Source organism: Pithys albifrons, chromosome 1, assembly GCF_047495875.1.
Source record: "Pithys albifrons albifrons isolate INPA30051 chromosome 1, PitAlb_v1, whole genome shotgun sequence".
NCBI classification, from domain to species: Eukaryota; Metazoa; Chordata; class Aves; order Passeriformes; family Thamnophilidae; genus Pithys; species Pithys albifrons.
This window is the reverse complement of record NC_092458.1, coordinates 67,614,361-67,639,653: the sequence shown is the minus strand read 5'-3', so window position 1 is coordinate 67,639,653 and position 25,293 is coordinate 67,614,361. Positions and strand designations below refer to the sequence as shown.

The 25,293-nt window shown below is 37.4% G+C and overlaps 1 protein-coding gene and 1 non-coding gene across 3 annotated transcripts in view; both read left to right on the top strand.

Annotated features, from left to right (window-relative positions):
• NUP58 (nucleoporin 58) overlaps nt 1-22,972 on the top strand; it is a 40,479-nt gene extending 17,507 nt beyond the window's left edge. For both annotated transcript variants that reach the window (XM_071553710.1, XM_071553700.1), the window contains exons 12-16: nt 1,894-1,976; nt 5,686-5,887; nt 11,815-11,913; nt 14,699-14,794; nt 19,858-22,972. In XM_071553710.1, the coding sequence (XP_071409811.1) occupies nt 1,894-1,976; nt 5,686-5,887; nt 11,815-11,913; nt 14,699-14,794; nt 19,858-20,027 (650 nt within the window). In that variant the 3' untranslated portion in view covers nt 20,028-22,972. The remainder of the gene's footprint in view (nt 1-1,893; nt 1,977-5,685; nt 5,888-11,814; nt 11,914-14,698; nt 14,795-19,857) is intronic.
• On the top strand, nt 3,609-3,680 carry TRNAS-UGA (transfer RNA serine (anticodon UGA)). The gene has a single exon. It is a non-coding gene; the product is annotated as a tRNA-Ser (tRNA).
• Nucleotides 22,973-25,293: the final 2,321 nt, after the last annotated feature.

Here is a 25,293-nt window from a genome sequence, read left to right as displayed (position 1 = left end):
AGATAAATTTCTCAGTTCTTCAATGTGAAGATTTAGAATTAAAGGTTAAATTCATAAATGATCTTGAGCTTTTTAAGGTGGATCCACTTCCTGAACTGTGATTTGTAAGCTTGGATTGTTTTGACATCCACATCTTCCTTCAGCATCTAGCTGATGTCTGGCACCTTCTGTCTTGCACTGGGCTGTCTGACCAAGCAAATATGAGTAGCTGCTCTGCCAGCTCCAGATCAAAAGGGAACTTTTCCTTAGGTTGGAGCCTGTTGGTATTCTCTTCGGCTCTTATCAACTGAGGAAATTCAGTCTTGTTTGCTGCCACATTATTCAATCTTGAGAAAACCTTTTTGGTCAAGGAATACTGACCTTTGGAGAGTAGTCTACTGCTGGGTTACTATTCCTCTGATCATAGACAGTTTTATCTTTTGGGCCATTTTAGATACAGTTCGTGCAATAAGCAGTGATTTCATGGTGCTTGTCTTCCTGTGCTAAATGATACTTGAACATCTTGCCATCTCAGGATGGTATGTAGATTCTAGACCTTGTATATCAAAAGCAAGAGGACTGTAGACTTAGCTTCCAGAATAGAAAATCTGCTGAATCCTGACAGTCCTCTCTTTCTGTGTGACCTTCTTGTCCATCCAGAGTATGAGAAGAATGCTTTCACAGATTTTCCTAAGGTTTTTCAGCAGCTTCTGCTATAATCTAAAGGTTCCTTGCTTGTGTGGACAAAGCTCAGTCTGTACAAGACTGCTGTCATCAAATGATATAGTCATCTAGTCAACAGTGTATTGTGTGTGTAACTTTGCCTTTACCATGCAGGAAAAGCTTAGTTTGCTATGCAAGACTCCATGACTCAATGTCCTGAAAATTTGAAGTGTCTAGAATTCAGTATCAATAAATTGCCTCCAGAGTCTTTGTAAACTTCTGGCCAGTCTTCCCAGACACCATGCCTTCCCCAACCTTGCAGGTTGGCATGAGACTAATTCCACAGCTTTTTGTTTTTGTAATAGAGAAATTCTCCTATGGAGAGGCAGACACTTTCAGTTCAACAATCATTGCTAGACCTCTGCATCTTCAAGAACTTCATACTGCATTTCAGTAGTTCTGTGCATCCTTCAGGAAAAGAAGCTGATCTTTTCACAATGAAAGACCATTTCAGCACTTCTCTGTGCTCCACTTTGATACATTATTTTGTTGCTTCTTTGAGAAAAGCATTTTTTGTCAGCAGATGCCTGCTTTTGCCAAAATCTTTGAGATTTCCCCTTTAATGTTAAAGTTTTGTGTTAGTTAGATCAGTGCCCTAAAAATACTTCCGTATCTCTGTGGGAAGTAGGATAAATACAGGACTTTTGTAGGGAAGAAGCTCCCTGTTGTGTTTCTTTGTTTATGATATGCTTGTGGGTGGAGCTAGATTAAGAGTTCCTGTGATGTTGGTTAAAATTGTCTTTAAAACATAACTACACCTTCCATTCTACTGGTATCTCTGACAAAATCAACTGAACACTTAACTGTGCTTGAAGTCAGAAAGAATGGAAAATATATACAAATGCAAGACAATCTGATTTAACTGTATATGGGTAAAAGCTGATGAGGTAAAAATGTTCCTATGTGATTAGATGAAGTCAGTTTAAATACTATTTTTTAGCTTTGCTAAATTACAGACTCATAGGAAACAATTTACCATACATATAATAAATCTGAGAAAAGATTGCTTTTCAAAATAAAGTTTGAAACCTTGTGACACCCAATTGCCATCAAATCCTGTATTTCTTATAGACATTAACTTGTTAGCATGTTTTTGTGCTCTGTGGGTTTTGGATGAGCTTCTTACTTAGGTATAAACACTAAGTATTCTGTTGATGAGATAGTCATCAATATTTTACATGCCTCTTACAGATTTGTCTATGGCTATGCAGAAAATCTATCAAACATTTGTGGCTTTAGCTGCACAACTTCAATCAATCCATGAAAATGTAAAGGTATGTTGTTTTCAAGTGTTCCTGTGTATATTTAGTGAAAGGACTGCAAGGAGTCATTTTTTGAAAATATATGTTTGGTGTGGAGGGGTTTTGTGGTTTGGTGGTTTTTTTTCCCTTCTGTTAAATTGACTACTTTAAAAAATTTTCAAACTCTCCTGGAGAAGTGCTTTGACTAGAAAAGCAACTTTGTTCAACAGAAGTCTAATTTGGAGTATTTACTGATAGTCATGATAGCAACTGACCACAGTCCTTTGGGTTACAAAGTGTTTTTCATTTAACTCCTTTCCTTTTAATTGTTGATCAGTTTTTGAAATATATGTCTTTGATCTCACGCTTTTATATTTTGATTTTTGCCTAATGACTTCTTGATCTCAAGCAAAGGTAATGTAAATCTGCTCTTGCTCAAATAGGTAACAGGAGGAAAAAAAAGTAAGCTTTCATATGTAAGATTTTTCAACATATAAAAGAATTAAGGTTAAAATTGTGTTCTGGCTAGTTTAATTTTTGTAAACCTGATTTTCATGGGAAGTTGTATGTATAGAAAGAAAAAAAAGATTACTGTGAAAAAATGCTTATGTATCAAAGGTCCTAGTTAGGCCTGTTTTTTCCATCATGGACTCTGACTTGATTTTACCACTTAGAGTTCTGGATATATTGACAAAATGTCACTGTTCCACAATCCATAATTTTTCTTGAAAGCATCAGAACCCTTCCTTTTGGTTACAAAATGAAAACAAACGCTTTTTTTTTGTTACAAAAGCAAAAACAAAGTAACTTGGAGTACAAGTGTTTGTTTCTGCTAAGTGACTTCCTTAATGGCAATAGATCTCTTAAATCTTCTGCTTGTTTCCTTCTCTAAACTGCATGGTGTTATAATTTCTTTAAACATCTGAAACTTTTTACTTTTCCTGAATAAAGTTCAGGAATACTGAGGATATTGTATGATCTGTATTTCTTATATGGCATTGCTTCTGTCAGCATAGATACTCACTGGTTTACAGCTACCTGCCATCAGATATAGTGCTGCTCTGAGTGTAGCCTGAACTCATGCAGTGGTCTTTATGATGATAAATTTTTGTTGCTCTTCAGTATGAACAGCTGGATTAGTATGCAAGTATAAGCAATAATCTTCACTCCCTCATCAGTGTGACTAAATAGGAAAGGCCTTTCTTCAGTTTAAGTAGTATTCTATTGCCTGAAACTGAGGAGATGGTTTGAGGATTTTTTCTTTTGTGAAATTTTTTTGAGACTTAATCTAATTGGTAGTTATGAGTGCTGATATTTTGGAAGGCAATTTATAACTAAAGCTTCAAAAGCCAGAAAAATTAATGTAATGCTTAAGTGAATCTGTTATTATAACTGATTATTAGTCTGTTCTAGTTTATCATCTGCAAGATGCTGGGAGAGGAGAGCACTTTTGAAACTGCTATCTCTGCCTTCTCTGATGGTTGTGATATGGTTTGTGAAGGCAGAGCTGTGGTCACAATTCATTCCTTTGCCCAAAGTAGGCTTTCTAGTTTGCACATACCCTTCGATTCAAACTTCTGAAGTTGTAAAAAAGAATATGGCCTGAAACATGTTTGCATGGGCTTAGTTGCTAAATGTATTTATGCCATGTATAAACATACAGGCGGTCCCATGGTGTAATGGAGAGCACTCTGGACCTGAATCCCAGGGACCTGAGTTCAAGTCTCAGTGGGACCATCCCCTGTCACATCTCGGATGCTCAGGAGGGTCAGCCCCGGTTAGTACCGAGTGCTGTGACAGTCCCGAGGACTTCCCTGTTACTGTCCAAGCTCACTCGGCCGTGGCAGATGGACCTCAGGACTGAAATGGTGGGGCCAGTTCTGCGCACGCTGTGCCTCACCTAAAAAATCCACTGTGCGGGCTGGAAGGGCACACCCACGTGGGGAGAGCCCTGCCCAAATCTGCCTTCGTGAAGTCTGGCCATACATAAACATATAGATGCATTCTCTATCCCACGTCAGTGAAAAGTAAAATATGGTTGTGCACAATTTGAGTAGATAGTGTCATTAAATCATTCAGCACAGATCGGCCTTCAGAACTGCTCTACAATGTCTATTGGCATTTGTCAGCTCCTAAAACAGTCAGTATGGCATCATATTACATTTCATCAGAGTTCTAAAATGTCCTTTCTCTCCTAAGACAGCCCTTTTGATATGATAATGAAGTCATCATTTGTGTGTTTTCTGCTGTTGCTGGTAGATTTGGGATTACAGCTGTTCAAATCCTGAGTCAGAATTTTCGGACTGTAAACTCCCAGGAAACAAGAAAATCCTTAGCCAGGAACACAGAACCATAGTATGCCTTTCATAATGTTGAATCTGTTGGTTTTTAGTAAGCCTATTGCATTTAAAGATGATTGTTGTAAGTAATTGAGTCAGTCATTTACTTAAGGCTATGTATTCTTTTTTTGTGACATAAGATATCCATAATTTCCTCATCTGTGACAGAAGGAAATGCTCATGATGAACAGTCCTTACTGGTATTGCCACAGAAGGTGGTGGGGTTTTAAGGGGGAAGGGAGCATGGGCAAGGGAAGGGGGTCCGTAACAAAACAGACTTGGGCTACAGACATCAGCTCAGCTGGTTAAAACTTGGTTGTAATAATGCTGAGGTCATGGATTCAATCCCCTGTGTGGGCCATTGACTTAAGAGTTGGACTTGATGATCCTTGTGGGTCCCTTCCAACTCAGAATAGTCTGTCTGTGAATACTTGTTACCCTAATACACAGTGAGCTATTGCATTTGCACTGTGTACATGGTTAATGAAGTGCATCAGAAACCAGTGACTTCTAAAATCCTGGTGGCTTCTTTAGCTTTGTGCTATAAGAAAGAAATGCAAGAGTGAAAGGAAGGAAAGACTGATGAAGGTGATAGTGGAGCAAAAGCAGACTCCATGGAGAAAAAGTTGTATGGATGAAAGATGTGTTATTTTCTAAGCTAGTAATGTGTCTTTATTTTGCCTCTTAGATCACCAAGTACAGTGATACAGGGGCAGTCCCATGGTGTAATAGAGAGCACTCTGAATTCCAAGGCCCTGAGTTCCAGTCTCAGTGGGACCATCCCCTGGCAGTTCAATGCCTCCCTGCCATCCCATCCCGTCACATCTCGGATGCTCAGCAGGGTCAGCCCCGGTTAGTACCGGGTGCTGTGACAGTCCCAAGGACTTCACTGTCACTGTCCAAGCTCACTCGGCCGTGGCAGATGGACCTCAGGACTTAAATGGTGGGGCCAGTACTGCACATGCTGTGCCTCACCTAAAACATCCACTGTGCAGGCTGGAAGGGCACACCCACATGGAGAGAGCCCTGCCCAAATCTGCGTTCGCGGTCTGGCCATCCATACATAGAGTGATACAAATTGAGTTGTGCTAATTTGCACCAACTTTGAAAGATTTTGCTATCATTTAGTTGTGCCTGACTGCTTTGCAGAGTTTAAGTAAGGAACCTTTTCTGGGTGTAGCTGATGCAAACCAGTTCTCTCTAGCTTGTAGCCTAGCAAGGGTTTTGGGTTTTGGAGGAAGCTTCTAGTTTATTTTGGTGGTCGTGTTTGTTGGATTTGGGTTTTTTTGGGGGGAGGTTGTGTTTAGGAAATCTTATTTATAACTCAGTGTCTCTTTCCTTATTAAGTTAAGGTTTTATGTCAAATACATGGAATTAAAATGGCTTCCTCCCACCCCCTTCAGATGCTCAAAGACCAATACCTTGGCTACAGGAAAAGCTTTCTGGGAGATGCCATGGATGTGTTTGAGGCAAGACGAACAGAAGCAAAGAAGTGGCAGAGTGCGCCACGTGTTACCACTGGACCGACCCCTTTCAGCAACATACCAAATGCAGCAGCCGTTGCGATGGCTGCGACACTTTCTCAGCAGCAACAGCCTGCTACAGGTCTGAGTGCATTCAAGTTATAGATTATTAGTGTTACAACAATAGTAAATTTGTGTAAAATTTTCTATGAAGTCTTCCTGTGTGTTTGACTAAAATCTAAACGTTGTGATGAGCAAAGGTACTCATACGTAGCCAATAGAAAAATGCAGGGTAGACTTAGCAATAATTATGCAACTTAAAAGATACCTAATCTTGTGAATTTACTTGTATTAGTGATATTTACTGTATTGTTCTGACTTACCCCTTTGGAATGTGAGTCTTCACTCTTAAGTTAACATCTCTGAATACACGTAGTATAGGCTTTTTCCAGAAATTGTATTGTTACAGTAAATTATTTTAGATCCGTGAGAAGAGGATATCTAAATCCATACTGTCTTTTTCTTATGTAACATTAACAATGCATTTTTATATAGCACTTTGGAACTGTAAAATAAAAAGTGCTGCAGAACAGGAAAGATAGTGCAGCAAATGTGTAGAGTAGGAAGTCAGATGCCTGGCTTATTTTATAGCCAACTCCTTTGTCAGTGTGATGTTGGAGCAGTTTTTGCTGGCCATTCTGCTGTTGTTAGTAAGTAGTAGAGAAAGTAGAGTGAGTCAGCAGTTCTACATGTGCATATCTGTAAGAGGAAGACCAAAACAGAGGAAATGCATGACCAACTGCTAATGAGGAATGGATATGTATGGCAAAGGAAATAACTTAAGGCACCTTACTTGATGTTGTTATACTAACCAACTCTCTCTGAGGGGTATTCCAGAAAGTAGAGAACTGAATGATTATGTAATCATAGAACAGAAATAAGGTAAATTCCATTTAATTTTACTTGAACATGAATATGTATCTATGTCAGCAAATTATGAAAAGCATTCATTTCACCATTTATTTTCTAAAAATATTTATCATCGGTGTACTGAAAGTCATATAAGCTCCTTATCTTATAAGAGCAGTTACATTTTGAATTATTCTAACTAGAGACAGCAACCACATGCAGTTTGACAAATTATTAGCCTGTCCTTGCTTTTTCCATAAGAGGAAAATACAATGTGCTTCCAGCCCTGGCCATTCTAAACAGCATGGAGATGGCTTTAAGTGACAACTATGCCAAAACATTTTGAACACAACAAAATACGAAGTCTTTAAGAAATACTTCTCTTCTAAATTTCCATCATAGGTCACAGTCTCTTGGTTGCTGCTATGTTAATCCATGGAAATTTTGTTGAAGTGACATTACAAAAATGTATGGTTTAAAAAAAATGATAATGCCACACTTCAGGGTTTTTAGTAAAGTTAGGACTGTGGCTTGTGCAGCCTAATGTTGCCAAAGTAGTTCACCCTTCCTTCGTATTTTTCCTTATCTTATATTTGTTGTTTTTTAAATACTCTTCACGGTCATTACAGGAGTAGTTGTTAATGAAATACATACACTTGGGATGTCACATTTAAAAGTCATTCCTGCATTTTCATGAACTGAGGTGAAGGATCTGAAGTTCCTAGTCCAGATTCAGGGGAACTGCTAATAACTTCAGTAAACTTATCCAACTTATCGCCCGACTTCGTGAATATTCTCTTAGGAATAGGAGTGAAGAGGAGAAAAAAAAAAGGCAGAATTGACTTGTACCAACAGAACTGAGGTATTTTGTAACATTTTGTAGTGAAAGGAGCAATGACAGTGTGTGTAGGTTGGCTTTGGGGGTTTTTTGTCCTGTTTTTTTGGGGAGGGGGTTGGTTGTTTTGACAGAGAATTTCAAAAGCCAAAAATATGCCAACCACAAGAGTGAAGCAGATAGAGCAAGGCCATTAACTTACATCAAACATACCAACAGAAGTAGATGCAATTCTTTTTTTTTTTTTACAATTAACTCAGAATACTTTTACCCTCCCTGCAACTCACTTGAAGACCTGGAGAAATAGAGAAAGATATTTTGAGTGGCACTTCAAGAGTACTTAAAACTCTTAGTAAAATTAGATGAACAGAAAAGGTACTTTAAATTCCCTCTTGTTCAAAAGTAGAATTAGTCGGGCCTAAGCTATTTCAGAGATATCTTGAAGTCCTAAAAACTTGCTAGACTTGGGAGCATTTCATATTTTTCCTAAATTACGGATTTCAGTGCTTGACTTTCTCCCAGCTTCAGATTAAGGCTGCCACTTTTTGTCTCACTTCTAGTGGAAAAGGAGAAGAATCTGTTCTTTCAGTTTTGCAGGAATCTTAATTTCCTCTCTTCATTTCTTTTTCTTTGTTTGAGTTTTCAGGTGGTCATTTGCTGCAGTAGAACTGCAAATGCTTTATGTTTTAACTTGGTATTATGTTGTTATGAATTGCATAAATTATCTGCTAGAAGTTAAAATCATGCATATTTCTTTGCAAGATCTTGATCTCGGAGGATGGGATAGATGAAGGATACTAGAAGGTTTTGAAAGAAAAGACTCTGAAATGAGGTGTATGTAAAGAGGGGGTAGGGAGTGTCTGTGTAATGCCTGTCTTGCTGTTGCTGTTCTTGAAGATAAGAATAAAACAAAAAAAATAATCTGGCCTTTAAAGTTTTTGACTAAAAGGTAATACATGGTACTCTAGTATTGAGGGATCAGGATGCTTAGTCTTTTTTAAAAAAATATTTGATGTTTACATTAAGTATGTCATAAGATCAATTTAGAGTTAGTTACTGTTCTTTCTCTGAAAAAATAATAATTTAAAATTTGCTATCAGAAGTTAAATAACTACATCTAAGCTGTGGGATCAGGGAATGCCAGTTCCTGAGTGTAGATATGCACCCCGTGTTCCTTCTGTAGGCCAAGGCAAGTCTGGCTTCTGTTGAAATAAAGCCAGTGGATCCTGGCCATATGGAAGAAAGGGAGCAAAGATGCACTACACTGGTCACCTGGGATGGATAATCAGGACACCAGGACTGTGGTGTGCACATTGATGAAGCACAATTTTTGTGCAATTTTTTTGAAGCTAGAGCTACTAAAATTATGCTTTACTTTTATCTGCACACAGCCTTTCTCCCTAGTTTAGCTTATTTGTTCTGAGCACAGCTCTCTGTTGGTAGCAGTGAGGCTGGTCATGATTTCATTCAGTAGCAGCTACAGTTTTAAGCTCTGTCTCACCTGCACCTTCCCTGGGCAATCTTGAACAGCATGGAAGTGAAAGCAATGGTGACCGATCTACCTATTACTGTTGAGGGGACTACAGTAAAATACTTTAAAGGAAATTGAAGCCTAGTTCGCTGAGTCATTATTTAGCTTAGTTGGTCAGAGCATGGTGCTAATAATGCCAAGGTTGTGGGTTCCATCCCTGTGTGGGCCATTCACTTAAGGGCTGGACTTGATGATCCTTGTGGGTCCCTTCCAACTCAGAATATTCTGTGAAATAATTCAGTGATACATGTAAATGAGGCTGAAACTGGTGTTTTTCAGGTAAGACTAAATTGTTTTTAAAAAATGCTTTTTTTCGAGTTCATCTTTTCTCCTCTAAAAATAGAGTACCCCCAACAACTTAGTTAATCTCTCTGTAACTGGTGAAGTACAGTTAGTCAAAGCCTGATCAAGCTGTTAGCACATTTTGTTATATTTTGACTTGACTCAGTATAAGATTCAAATGCTAATAGGAAAGGATACTGAAATCTTTATAGCAGTTAAAAAATTTATTGTGTAGAAATTTGCTCCCTCTGTGATTCAAAAAAAGTTGCAGAATGTCACTAGGAAATCTGGCGGACCTCTCTGGACTCGGCATTGGGTCCTGTTCATTAAACTGAAATGCTTTACAAGGCAAATAAATCAACTTTTTATATACTAAAATACTTATTATAAAGCATTTGTCTCATACCTATAATAACCAGAAGTGCCATTTTTTTATTTTGCTAGTACTTTTGGCATCAAAGACTTTCTTACTGTTTTTTTGCTGTTGAAGATTATGTTTACTTACAAGAACTATTAGTAGTGTTGGTACCTTCAGAACATTATGGTACAAAATCAACAGATATCATATGCTGTTGCTCCATGAAAAGCTTGCTAGCCTAAGGAATAAGATCCTGTTTTACATGACCTGAGGTATTTTAGTATAATGTTTTTACTGGCTCTAAAAAGCATGTTGCATTTGGTAAAAAGCTGGGCCTGGAGGACTGTAGTGATTTGTTTATAAGGTCTTCCACTAACAGTGCCTCCTACTGAGATAGAAACCTGTGTACTTGAGAAGGAACTGGATATGTGTTTTTGGATTCCTGTAGTTTATTAGATTATTGACTTGTGTAGGGGCATTTGTCTTTTTTATCATTAACAACTTTTTTCTTATTTTAAAGAGCTGCTAGGTAGACATATCAGTATTTAAACTGGATGTAAACAACTTTAGTTTGAAATTTGTGTGAAATTTTGTAATTGCAACACCTGATACACTTTTTTTAAGTTGAAAAAAGAGCTGGGGTTTCCCAGCTGTTCCCTGCTAAGCAGAGACTGAAAGCTAACAACTTTAGTTGCCCTTAAAATTTAGTTTTAACACTACTTTGAGTATGCAGATGTCATTCAGCTTGGATCACATAAGAATTTTGTGTTCCTAGCAAAAAATGTTACTTTTCAATATACAGTGCCTTTCACTTGATTCAAAATGATTTTCCATTTAAATATTCAAATACAGAAGTTATTTTAAAAGCTTGAAATAGTCACATTTTAAAATTCTGTATCAATATTGGTAATTGGAAACTTTGTAATAAAAAGGAAGAAATTTTGAAGTGTGATAATGGTACAGGAAAAAGGCTGGAATCATCTGATCTTTATAGTAATATTTTAATAAATCATCACTTTCACAGAGACAGTACGTAAAGTATGTTAAAAGATGAAGAAGGCTATCTTGAACAAAGGTGTGGATGTCTGTGGATTAAGAGTTTGGCACTGTATTTTATCTTCAATGGTTAAACTTTTTAAATAGTGCACTGAAAACTGTTTGAAAGAGACAGGAATATAATATTGTAATGTGAAAACTGTCAAAATATATTAATTATTTATCAGAATTAATTATTTTAAAATGTGTTAGTAATGGGCTAGCAAGTTGATTGTTTATTCCCCAAGTTTAAGGAAGAAAAAAGGAAACTGAGGCTGTAAATTTCATCTGGGCAGACGGAAATTGTTTTTTGACAGTCCTGCATTTTATTGTGAATATGCAGGGGAAGTACTGTCAGCTTTTTTAAATTATGGAACAAACTCTGACTCTGAAATTTTGAATGTATCTAATTCATTAAGGTACACGGAACTGTGCCTTTTGTAAATGCTTATTTAAACAGGTGGTTTGACTAGTTTACCTTATTGAATGGTGTTATGTAGCAGAGCTTAACAGAACTCAGTTATCACTTGTGTGGAAAAAAAATGAATTGTCATGTTACTGTGTAATTGACTTGCTTAAAAATGAACAATAAATTTAATAAAATAAAGTCATTGTCTTGTTTTTTATCTTAGTGTTCTGTTTAAATTTGGATGAAATACTTGAGTAGTTTTGAAGAATTCCGTTTATTTAATTTATTTTAGGTAGTAGAGTTTTAGTTACGTTAGTGTCAGTTCTTATGTTTTTAATTTTAAGGTTTTCCCTTATTCTGATTCCATTCAGGTAGCAAAATGTTCTTACCTATGAGTTATCTCAAGGTCTTGATTAATGTTTTAAAGTTTAAGGTGAAACTGGTTAACTTTTAAAATACTTAATTATGTTCTTTTGTTACCAGCTTTGACTAGTTTCACCTCACTACAGTCAGTGTTTTCTTAGATTTTTACGAGGTGAATGTAGAGGCAGACAGTGAAGTGAGAAATTTTAATGAGCTAAAATCGGGGATCTTAATGGAATTTGTTGAAAGCAATGATGTTCACATTAACAAATACTTAAATAAGTAAATAAAGGTCCTCTTTACTATGAAAGAGTAAGGCAAGTTTGTTCTCATTTTTTTTGTACCAGGGCCACAGCCATCTCTGGGAGTTAGTTTTGGAACGCCATTCGGCTCAGGTATTGGCACTGGCTTGCAATCAAGTGGCTTAGGTTCTTCAAGCCTTGGAGGTACACTTTAACTTTTCTAATTTTCACTGAATTATTATACCGCACATCTGAATCTCTTGCAAACCTTGAACTCCACTAAGAGGATGATCTGTTTCAGGGAGAGACCTTGCAATTTGGCTTTTCAGGCTTGTTCCTGCCTTGCAGAAGGAGTTGCTAAGGCTAAGCCATTGCAGTGAAAAGCCAGGATGAGGTACAGGAGTTGTGCTCTTCAAGCTGGGGAAGTACATCCAGTATGTCCATTTGTAACTACAACTTGACTTAATTTTCCATATAAAGTTTAGGCATCTGAGACATTAGACCATGCTGTAGCTCATCCAGACAAGTTTTTCACTTGTTAACTCTAGGGACTCATTTCTGCTTGCATTGAGATAGGAATAAATCTTTTAAAATGACTACAGTTCTGGGACTACAGTTCATGCTGAACTGATTTGCTTTAGCAGTCACCCTGTGCCTCAGTGCTGAGGTGGGGAAAAAAATCCCTCCTCCAGCTGAAAAAGCAGCATTTGAAAATGAGGGGGAAAATACTTACCTAAATGTTAATAATGCTGGTGGGAAATACATTCCAGGAGGACACATGACTGTGAAAGAGTAGGTGGTATTAAAAATCATAAAATTAATACAGAACTTTTCATTTAAATGTAATGTGTTCTCAGTAGTAGAACTACAGGTAGGAAATTTATATGCTGACTAGTTTCTACTAATCAATTAAATTCTATCTATATAGTTTGGGGGTTCCTACAGACACTGATGCCCTCTGAAGCTTTTATAAGATCTGCAAAGAAAATTGATAAATCTGCTGAGCACAAACATAATGTGTTGTGGATTTTCTTGTTGCATCCTGTCATCTCTGCAGCCTCAGTCCACATTCCTACATAAGAGCCAAACATTTGAGTTGGTGTTGTAATGTATTTAAAATAATTAAATATCACTTTGTATTGGAAAGGTGATGTAACTTTAACATGGCATGAGCTTTACCTTAAATAATCACCTTGAAATTATCTTTAAATCTCCCAGTGTCCTTTCTTTTCAGATTTTAAGCTTTTTCAGATAAAATCTGTGTACACCTAAACAAGAAAAAATGAGAAAAGTGGGCTAAAAGGAAATTACTTCTGAATTACCACTTTTTCCCCCAATGTTTTAAATGCCTTAAAAAAGAACCCCTATAAAATCTTACATTTCTACCAAAGATGCTTTAGACTAAAGATTTTTTACCGCTCTTCCCAATGTAAATAAAAACATTTCCAACTACTTCTAGTTTTGTCAGAAAAAGCTGACTTGTATTCTTTTTTTTCCCTAGTTCTCTGCTTTGGAAGGTATTTGCTTTCATTACTGATTTGCAATGTTTGTTTTTTGACAAATCTGTAAGGCTACCTGATAAAAGCAAGTGGGAGAATAAATATAAACTCGCAAAATACATGCCTGTAGTTGTTTTCTAGTAAACAAAATATCAGAATTATTACTTATGGGGTTTTTTTTTGTTTCTTAATCTTGGGGGTTTGGTTCTTTGGAACAGGACGATTTTTAATGTATACTCTGGAAACACCATTTTAACTGGGGAAATTTGCTCTCTTCGATTCATTTTCTGTGAATCTTGTCAGTGATATAGAGGCTTTTGCATTTAAGTCTATAAAGCATGTAGCGTAGATCTTGTGCTTTGTTAAATATTTGCAGTTGTTTTGCCATATCACTGGTTATGAATTTCAACCTAGATAGGACAAAGGAGTATATCATTTAAATGAACTATCTTACATTCAAATGATACTTGCCATTATATACCCTTAAAACTCATTTGATTTAAAAATTCAGAAAACTAGGGAACTTCAGATGCTGTGTTCAATCCTTACTAATTTTAAAATGCCAAATTATTTCTCTAAAGGAATGGTAAAGGCTCATTTTGCTGCAAATAAAAGGATTTTCCCTGACACTTGAAACTTAAGATGAGGGCATAATTTCCTCAAATACAAATACTGTTCTCTTTTGGAAAACCTCTTGAGACAGTCAAAATCAGAGAATACAGTTTTCTTACAGTTCCTGTTGTCTGGCATCTATCTCAAACTGCAAGCATCAATTTACTTTTCCTTTGAAGTGATCTCATTTCAATGACATGATTTGAAATCTTAAAAAATTATATTATGGAATTATAAATGTCAATTACAAACTTAACAGAGTGAGTCTTGTTACAGCTATATGTTTATGGCTGCCCTTTATATGATGATTTTTAACATTAAATGTTGTGAAATTTTCTTTCTATTCTCTGTTTAACCTATTTTGTAGTTTCCCAGATAAAGTGGATCCCCAATAACCTAGGAGGGGGACAAATCTAAAATAAGCCAAATATAAACTGAAGAAAATATTTACTCTATTTTAAGCATAATTTTTCTTCTGGAGTTGTAGATTATAGCTTTCTGTAATTGAAGTGTATCTGAATTTTCTTAGTCTTAGCCCATTCGGTTACAGTTTTCCTGACAATTTAACAGCAATTCTATAGCAACTTCTTAAACTCTTGATAGTTGACAATTCCTGTTTTTGTAGCTTTTCCTTTACTCAGTTTTGGATTTTGAAGGTAGTATTTTTCTCTAATGCTTTCCACTTTGCACAGTTTTCTTAACATGATGCAGTGTTGAGAATAAAATACTCTTGAGGCAGTAATCTTAGGAATATTTGTTTACCAGTTAATGCTTAAAGTCATGTTTGGCTTTAGAATACTCACCCAAAACCCCTGTGTCTTTAATTGCTGTGTCTGTAATTTTTTTTTTGTTGTATGTCTTTACTGTTATTCTATTAGGATTTGGAAGTAGCTCTGCCTTTGGAAGTAGTGCCACAGGAGCATCATCATTTGTGTTTGGAAGTACAAGTAAACCATCAGGAAGTCTAAGTGCAGGTTGGTTGTTTTTGGATTTTTTTGTAATTCAAAATTCAAGTTTCTCTTAATGCAAAATCTTATAATCAAACTACAGCATTCAGTCTGAAAGCTACTGGAACAATTGTGCTTAAAGGTGCATGTGTATATCACCAGTTAAGTAACTATTTACTTACTAAATACACATTTTCAAATGAATTTTCAGGTTCTGTTAAAGGTGTCCTAGGTAGACAGTATTGAGTGAGCATTAATGTTTCCTGTTTGATGTAGTCTTTCTAGTTAGGGGTGGAAACAGGAGATCAGATGCATCAAATTGGATAAGATGCAGTCTGAGGCACAGAAAAGCAGTAGCTACTTGAATGCACAGGCAGCAGTTACTGGGCTATTGAAATTAGCATGTAAATTTGTGACAAATATACTAGTAATTTGACTTACTGTATTTAGAAGTAAAGTTAAAATTCTTTTCTAGAAGCCCAGAAGGTTTCCTTAAAAGTGTATGACTGCTTACTCTTTCTATTTGAATAGTAAGTTATATGTATTGTATCTCTGAATATATTAATAAATCATTGTTTACTATTTGGAAAATATTTCTCTGGCAATTGAACTATACAGTCTCATTTTGCTTTTTTGTTCTCATTTTGTTGGGAGTGGTAAAATACGGATCCTATTGCTCTTTGCTCAGAGGTCTGAAATCTTCATAGCCTTCTATAGTTTGCATCTCTATTTACCTTTTAAATAGGAGTAATAGCTTACTGAGCTATTAGCAAGCAAATAGATTACTTTGGTCTGTCTTAGTCTTTTTTTCAATGGCAGATTGAAGGAGGTTCATGTCTCCTGGAATTGTCTTTTTGTAGCATGTTTCTTTTTAAACACAAAATTTTTTTAAGTTTAATGGCTACTTATACAAAAATAGCATTTTGCTAGTATTTATTAGGAAGTGCTGGGCAGTTAAATGCCTCCCTGACATCCGATCCCGTCAGATCTCAGAAGCTAAGCAGGGTCAGCCCCGGATTAGTACTTGGATGGGAGACCTCCTGGGAAATGCCAGGTGCTGTAGGTTCTAGTCCTGAGGACTTCCCTGTCACTGTCCAAGCTCGCTCGGCCGTGGCAGATGAACCTCAGGACTTAAACGGTGGGGCCAGTTCTGCGCACACTGAGCCTCACCTAAAATCCACTGCGCAGGCTGGAAGGGCACACCCACGTGGGACAGCCCTTCCCAAATCTTCGTTCGCGAAGTTTGGCCATACATACATTAGGAAGTGCTATGCTTTTTGTTCTGGATTTGCCTGAGCCTATATTAACTATTCTATATACTATTTATATAAATAGTATTGCAGCATTTCAAGCTGCTAAAGTAAAAAGTGGATAATTTAGTTGTTAGGATATTAAAAATATAATTAGAAAACCAGTCGTATGGATCAGCTGTCCATCACTAGGGAAGTATCAAACGAAAGTAAATAGCAAGTCTGCCTTAGCTGTGTTGGTGGCGTGGAGAGGCCATTTAGATGTCATTTCCCTGCATTCCTCAAACCGGGCTTTGTCAGGGTGTCAGTGCCACCAGTCTCTCAGGTGAGAGAACTGGACCCAATAAAGTGTAGATTTTCAGTTACCTCAAGAGCCTCAGCTACAGAAGGTGGTAACCAGGACTAGAAAAAGATAAAATGTAATTTCTGTCACTTTGTGCCAGAAAATTAAGTGGTCATGAAATCCCATTCTAGACTGGGATTATGGAATAGAAACATCTATTAAAAATTCGGTAGCCCAGAAGCACACTGACTTTAACCTTTTATACCCAAAATCCTGGGTCATACAGCATCTGGATTGCGTATGATCTTTAGTTTCATTTTATTGAGTATGTATAAATGTGTTTGAATGATGCCTGAGGCTAACCAGGTTATATTTCCTTTTAAATTTATTGTGTTTTCTTTCTTAGGTATCATTTATAGGATCCTGAAACCATATCCTGGTTTATATTACCGTGTAGTAGTTGTCTTGTTTCTGAATCTCCTTCTTTTGAAAAAGCTAGAAAAATGGGGTGAATGAGTTATGGGATTTACTGTTGTTGCTTGCATTGAGATCTGAGTGCTTAAGTATTTTCCCAGACTAATGTCTAGTAAGTGTTCCAACACTGTTCTTGTAGGCTGCTTGGAAAATGCCCCAAGTCTCTTTCACATGTTTTCCATAAGTTTGTTCTTATCTTAGAATGAAAACTCTGGATCCCCAACTTGCTTCTGTCAAGTGTTATGTTTTAGATTTAATTGCTTTAAAAGATGTGAAAATGTTCCTAGTGGTATTACTGCTCTTCTCAGTTTCAGTTTGTGTGTTTGAGGACAAAATTCTGAGTTCTCTGACAGTACTTGAGCATCTTCTAATAGTAAATTCGGCTTAGCCTGGGAGCAGTTCTGTCTGTCCACTGTATCAGCAGATGAAAAGCAGAGTGACTGCAGCCTTCTCATAGTTCCTTTAGTGCACACAGTGCAAGATGGAACTTGTGTTTCAGGCTTCCCTCTGAAACACATACAGACACTGTGGAAAGTTGACGCCAAAACAAATCACATTTAATTCACATTTAATTCCTGCTCTATTTATTTAAAGGCAACCAGAAAGGCTGATGTGAGTAGGCTGTTCTAAAGGGCATTAAGACTCTCAAAGTGATGGGAAAAGAACAGAAATCACCAATGAATTTTTAGATAAAATGTTAAGGCGGGGGGGGGGGAGGGGGCTGTACAAACGCAATTTTGAAGAGCTGAGTTGAGAATTTTCCTTGGAGTCTTTATTGAAGAATAGCAGCCTCAGTAAATGGGATAAGAGAGAATCAAGTGGGATCACGGCTAGGCATATTCATACTGCTGAAAAATGGACCTGAATATAATCCATGGGTACTGTGAGCAACTTTTAGATAGAGACTATAATAAATCAGTCAAAGCTGCTCTGGAAATAATTTTTTATCTATACTTTTACCCCATGGGGGTGTGGAGAATGAGGGCAGAAATAAAATAGCTTTGAGATCTGCTGAATTGGTGTTCATCCCTGTAGCATTAAAATAAAGGAAAAAATACTGTTGTGGGGAGGTGTATACTCATCTTTGACTTACCTTGGTAAAGGGCTGATGGAGCAGAGATGCAAAAGCTCAGTGTGTACTGTTAACACTCTTCAGGGAGATGCAAAGGCTGTGTCCTTAAAGGACAGGTTGTCATTGACTTTCTGAAAATGTCTCTTTACACATAAGTAATACTAATTTCAACAACAAAATGACTGACCACATTGTAGCTATGGTTCAAGACTTTGTGATTCTTCCCTCTAAAACTGAGCTATTCTGTGATCAGTTATCTTTCCTTGCAACAGAAATAAGACTCAATATATACCTTGTTCAAAGGTTTTCTTCCTGAAGATTTTTAATTTGCGTATTCAGCTTTAGGCTTTGGTTTACTTTTAAGAAAGTACCATTACCATGGCCTTGTTGTGCTGCCATGATGGGACAAAACCATTTAGATGAATTTTCCTTCTGCCTTTCTTCACTTTTATGGCTGCCCTAAATAGCACTTCTAGCGTAACAGCTGTTACTTTCCCAGTTGTATCTAAATTAACATGCATGTTCTCTGTTTTCTATCACATAGTTTATGCATCTCTTACTCTAGTATTACTCAAATACAGCTCAGGCTGCCTTCCCTGCATGCTTCAAAATAATCCCTGCATCTAGAAGCAGCAAGGTGGAGGTAATTTATGAATGCTTTAACCTTGGCTACTGAGCTCCTGACATTATAGATCATATACATCTTTATTATGAATGGCATTCATGATGTTTTCTGCAGGAGGCAATGCTTACCTGTTATCTCAGGTAACATACGTGAAGTAAAAATGTAATCTACCAAGAACAGTTTTGGTTATTAAAAGATTTTTTTCATTCATGAGACTCCCTGATGAAGAACAGAAGAGACAGGCTTGTGAGAGCTACTTTAGGATTCTGATGAGACAACCCAGTTGGGTTGTTAATTCCATACTGCAAAAATATTTAGGCATTGAGTTGAAGATACTAGTGTGGCCAAAGGATTGTTTTAACTGTCTACTAGAAAAGTAATGAAGGAATGTTAAGTAATGTATATTGAGAATATACCCTTTCTTACTTGTGAACCAGTCCCATTTTTCTCATTATTTTAATTGTTTATAGGTTTTCCGGTACAACTTGTGAGAAGTTCTTTGTTAAAATCTTAACTTGCTTGTGTCATACTTGTTATTTTGTGTGATTGGTTGCCTTCTTTGGTTTCCTGAGAGAACATAAAGGGAAGTTACAAAGTTCTGCTTAATAACTAATTGTGAAGAAATTTCTAGCATTCTCTTATAGTTGCAATTATCCAAGTTGGTTGTGCATGATTGATACAAGTTTATAAAAGAAAGTTCAATGAGTTGGTATTACTGTAAATGTTCAATTTGTTTACCTTGATAGAAGAGAGTGGAGGAGTTGAAATGAAACAATTTGCTTACCTAGTCATTCAGTTTTTTCAAAGTTTTGATTCCAGTTTTACTTACTAGTTTAAGCCATAAAAGGTATTTTTAAATACAAAGAATTTGGCAAGGATTTTGAACTTTTTCTGCCTCATATTTAAGGTGTGGCGTTGCCGTGTATATTATAATGCCAGGAAAAGGTAGCCAAGTTAGTAGAAAGAGGGCTTGGGTGCTCCAGCTCCAGCTTTGTTGTGTATCTGCTGTGAGTGAAGTGAGTGGGCCATGGTCCACCTGTACCTTCTGCCTTCTCTGCCACCTTAGGAGTGCACTGCATATTTCTGCTGAGAACCTTCTCTTGTACAGTTTCAGTGGGACTTTTGGGTGGTACTGTTGTAGAATAATAGTTAATAGACTTGTGATTTAGAATATAATTGTTTGCAGTCACTGAGGTAGACTGTGCTAGTGCTGTTACATCCACGTTATCATGGCAAGTCCAAATGTGCTACCACTGGATTCTACCATGTGAGTATAGAGTGTTACAAATGCTGGTAATACAGTGGCTGCTGTTATAATGTCAAGGACAACAGAGTTACAATCCTGATATAACTTATGTTTTAAAATATTTTTCCTTCCCTCATAAGGCTTTGGGAGCTCGACTACATCTGGGTTTAACTTCAGCAATCCTGGCATCACAGCATCAGCTGGTCTGACGTTCGGGGTGTCTAATCCTGCCTCTGCAGGCTTTGGGACAGGAGGGCAACTTCTTCAGCTGAAGAAACCTCCAGCTGGAAACAAGCGAGGGAAAAGATAGGCACCCCTTTTAGGGAAGGGGAAGAGAATCAACTTTGTTCATCTGAAAAGTCTATTTTTCTAGATTGATGCATTAATTAAATTGCATCCCAGGAGATTTATAAAAATTTTGCTACTTTTCCCTAGTCTGAAATACAAAATGAAATCATATTGAACAGCTATTTTCTTGTGAATAGAAACTCGTTTATGTATTTTTATTTTGGGCCCTAGTTTTAGAAATGTTCTATACTGCATTATTAAAGAATCTTGTAAAATCATCTATTTAACCTAATGTTAGTAGCAGACTATTTTTTGTTAATAAGCTTTATACCATATGAATATATGCATATTTGGTTTTTTTTGTACAGATAAAATATATTCTAGTACAAATACTAGAGTTCATATCTTCTGTTCTTCGATATGGCCTTTAAATCTACTTCAGGGTGGTTTTGTGTATATGGATGTAAATATATACAGTACAGTGCACACATCTGTGTGTATGTATGTGTATATATATATGTATAAAACACAGATGTGCATACCTTTCCCCATAGACAGATCTCCTTTCCTTTGCGTGTTCTGTTTCTCCATGTTGCTCTGTGGTCCCATCTCTTGATGTTCCTTGGAGTTTCAGATAGTGGGTCCTGGGCTATGTCATCATTGCTTCTTGTGTTTTGTTGTTTAAAACCAGCTGAAAATGTTTACTGTTTCATAAAGTTTGGTAGATAGTTGGGGTTAGTATCTGTTTCATTTTTTTGTTTAATCTTGGCCCATTTAGCAGCCAACTCTAAAGAAGAATCTGAGATTTCAACACAGACATTTCATAGGTAGTGTTGCCAAACTGTTTTAATTAGTTTTTTCTCTTGACCTGAAGAGTAGGGCATTGCAGGATTTCAGCTGAAAGCTCAGGGTGCCACAGTCTGTGTGCAAGCTGGAGTTGTCAGGCTTGATGGATTTTCCCTGCAATTGAGGCAGATAGGATATTATGCTGTTTCAATGAAAACCCAAATTAGCTGTTTTAAACCCGAGTTGATTCTTGGCAGTGCTGGGGCATTGACTTAAAAGCCGTTGGGTATCTGCTTTCAATACAAGGTACAGTACAGTAAGTTGCTGCTAAAGAATGGAGGGGGGAAATGATGTGATTTGAAGGTTGAACTGTTGCAAGTGTAGTTTATGACACTTAACATATTACAGCGTCATAGCTTGTTGTGCTACATCTTCAATTTGGTGTGCACTAGGAATATCTGGGAAAAGTATTTTAAGGAGGAAATAGATCAATTGAATTTTTACAAATAACAATTTTGGGTTGAAGTGTGAGCATGAAGCTTTGGAGCCAAGTTGCTTTTTTGCAAAAGTTTTGTCATTTACTTTCTATTGTTAAAGTGTTATTACCATTTTGTATGTTTTTGGAAGTGTCTGTATTCAGCAGTGATTGCTCTTTGACAATTGTTCAGTTTGTCATTTGATCTGATAAAATTAAGGGAAACCGAGCACAGAATTCTTTACTTTTGTACTTGTATGTTATTGCATCTTTGTGAGCAATCTCTTAGGAAGGGATATAATGTGGGTTTTTTAATGTCACAGAAAAATAAAGCTCAAAGTTTATTTTGATTTCAACCTGTTTTTAAACTTTTACTGGGCTGCAGTCAAAACTGTAATATTTGTATTCCTTTGTTACTGCTTTTTTTAATAGTTACTATGTTAAACCACTGGACTCTTAAAATGTATTAATTTGTGAAATTAATTCTGAATGTGTACTGTTTGTCCATATGTGCAACTTACCATTGTGCAAACAATAAAACAATAATGCTGTGATCCTTGTAATACATACTTGCCTATCTGAAAGGTCATTTCCTGCTTTTCTCCAGTTTCACCTACAGACAAAAACCCCATTGGCTAATATGTAGAATTGCTTTTCCTAGAATTTATGTACTGCAAAATTGTTCATGCTGAAGTTGGGAACTGATCTCTGGATTGAGAGTGGGGGATGAAGGGAAGTATTGTATTGTGGATTTGTCTAGAATCTCTTCATAGTGTGCTACATAAACCTGGATCAGGGTGTAATGGAACGCAGTGCTAGGAATGGCTTTGGAAATTGGGAAGCAGTCTGAGCCTCCTGGGTATCTGTGCTCTTTCTTGTCACATTAAAGGAACTGTTTTGTCCTTAATTTAGTCTAAGTGAAAAAGTGATTATATAATTGAATAATCACATGCTGGAGTACAAACTAAAGTCAAAATGGGATTTGAAATAGTTATATTCCAGAATATTACTTGGGTTGTTAAATGTAGCCATGATTTTCAGGGATCAGCAGTGTCAACACTTTCAATTTTTTTTCTGCCAGTTTAAAGACATGTAATGTGATTAGAATGCAGACTACAAATACATTCAAGGTGTAGTTTGGTTTCTGTAAAGCAGGTTAAGACGCTAACCTATACTTAAACACGGTGAAATTAAATCAAGTCTGGATTATCTGTTCTGTATAGAAAGAGAAGTATGTACTGAAGGAAGCTTGAAGTCACGTGTAAGAAGGGGCGCTCTGTTAGTTTGTACCTTTTTGTACAGCTGTGTTATAAACTTGCATATGAGACCTCTTTTTGTAACTAGAAGTAACTTGTTTTTTCTTCAGTGTTCTCCGTGTGATGAAGATAGCAGGAGGGAGAGAGTTATGCCTTGGATTACTTGTTTCAGGAATCTTTTTCTGGTCCAGAACTTTCTGCACTCACATTTGTCTCTGTTTCTGACAGGTTGATTAGCTAGATACTACGCTTGGTTACTGCTTTTTTGTAGATTGTGAGGGAGGATGTTGAGATAAGGTGGAGTGAGACAGAGTTTACGTATCTTCCTCACCACAAAAAATCCAGATTCAGCTATACTGCCTGTCTGTGTGTTCCTGACATAACTATGTTTTCAACCTTGATTACTTTTATAACATTACTTGTTGAATTAAAATGATATTCAGAAATACAGATTTAGTGGCCTATTTTTCGCTCTGTAACATCAGTGGTAATTCTTTGCTCTTTTCCAGTCCACTACCCATGGTAACAGAAGAAATAATCCAGAGTCAATCATGTCAGCTCTCTTACATGTTACTGGTTATACCTGGAATGTCTCAGCAGAAGATATGAAAGAAGCACCTTGTGGGTTCTTAATGAGAAATTAGGGTAACAATATAAAAAAATGGGAAAATCTATTTGTACTGTAAGAGCATAAATATGTTATGTAAAAAGTTTATTTCCCTAAGACCCTTATTCAAGTTTCTATAAACAAAGAACGGACTATGCACAAAAATTTCCAGCAGTAGGTTTTGGGACTCATTGCTGGGATTGTGCTGTCAGGCTGTTACCTTCTACCCTCTCATTAGGTACCTTTCAGTGCTGTGGCTGCTGTCTCCAGGTACCAATGGATGGTTGAAGTATTACTGTAGTAGACTGGTAAAGCTTCCTGTGGAAATGGGCAGGTGGGTTTGGGGAGGGGAGCTGATGCCGCAGCCCTGGAAGGCAGTGGTTACCTGCAGTGACAGTGCCCACAGCACTCCAGCTCAGCTGTGATGTGCCAACTCCACTCAACCAGACTGGTAGGTTGCTTGAAAAGAGGATGCATGTGGTGAGGGAGGGGAAAGTGGGAAGAGGTGAGGGGATGTAGGGCACAAGGCTTCCTGCTGTGAAAGGGACAACTCATTTAATTCAGTTTGGGATCATTTCTTCTGAACTCAGTGTTGAATATTTATACACTGATATTTTTCTAGTCTCATATCAACTGCATTTGTAATACAATTTTTCTTATTGGTTGAATAATTTGCTTATTAGGTAGAAATAGATGATCATACCAATTTTGTTTTCTACATGGGGGATAAACACATTAAATCCATAACTAAATGAATTAAAAAATATAAAATCAAGGGAGGATTCCCTTATAAATAAAATCAATTAGGATTCCAGTAGCTGTGATGGAGAATGCTGCTTTCACCAGGTGGCAGGAGGCTGCCAGTTGCATACCACCACCACAAAGCCCTGTCATGCAGCACATGTAGGGAAATGGTCAGTGTCCTGCTGTGCCCCCCACAAGTCTGCAGGACCAGATGGGATCCACCCAAGGGTACTGACAGAGCTGGTGGAAGAGCTGGCCAAGCATTTACCAGCAGCTGTGGCTAACCAGGAAGGTCCCAGTTGGCTGCAAGTCAGCAAATGTGACACCCATCTTTGAGCAGAGGCAGGAGGAGGATCCAGGGAATAACAGGCCAGTCAGCCCAAGATCACTGCCAGGAAAGGTCATGGAGGAGATCACCTTGAGTGCCATCAATGCCCCGTGTGCAGGACAAGGGCAAGCCAGCATGGTTTTCAAAAGGCAGGTCCTGATCTTCTGTGACAAAGCGACTTGCTTAGTGGAAAGGCTGTGGACGTTCCTGTACTTCAGAAAAGCCTTTGACACCATCTCCCACAGCATTTTGGTAGAGAAAGTGGCAGATCATGGTTTGAATGGGGGCACTTGTATCAGCAAAAGTGTGGCCAGCAGGACCAGTGATCATCCCCCTGGACCTGGCAGTGGTGAGGCCTCTTCTCAAGTCCTGTGTTCGGTTTTGAGCTCCTCACAAGGACACTGAGGTGCTGGAATGTGTCCAGAGAAGGGCAGTGAAGCTGGTGAAGGGTCTGGAGCACAAATTTTATGAGGAGCAGCTGAGGGAGCTGAAATTGTTTAACCTTGAGAAAAGAAGGCTCAGGGGAAACTGAGCAGTCTACAACTACTTGAAGTTGCAGTGAGGTGGGGGTTGGCCTCTTCTCCCAGGTAATAAGTGACAGGGTAAAAGAAAATGGCCTCAAAGTCATGCCACAGGAGATTTAGATTGGGTGTTCAAAAAAATTTCTTCACTGAAAGATGTGTTGTCAAGCACTGGAACAGGCCACTAGGGAAGAGGCTGTGTTGCCATTCCTGGGAGTGTTCAAAAAACACATAGACATGGTGCTTAGGGATGTGGTAGTGGTGATCATGGCCATGTTAGGTTAATGGTCAGATTTTATGATCCTTGTATTCTATACAATTCTGTGACAAACAAAAGGTATGTCACCTTTCGTTTCCAGGTCATAAACATTTTTCTGACACACCTTTTTTTTAAGGTGGTAGAATTTTGTTAAACTTCAATATTTGAACAGTCTCTCTGACCCATTTGACTCCTGTTGCCGGAAGGTTTATTACTTAATGCTTTTTTTACTCAGCCTCAGGAATTTATAGTCCACGGCTGCAGTTAAATGCCACAGTGAGGAGGTGAGTAGGCTATGTGTTTCCTTAGCTT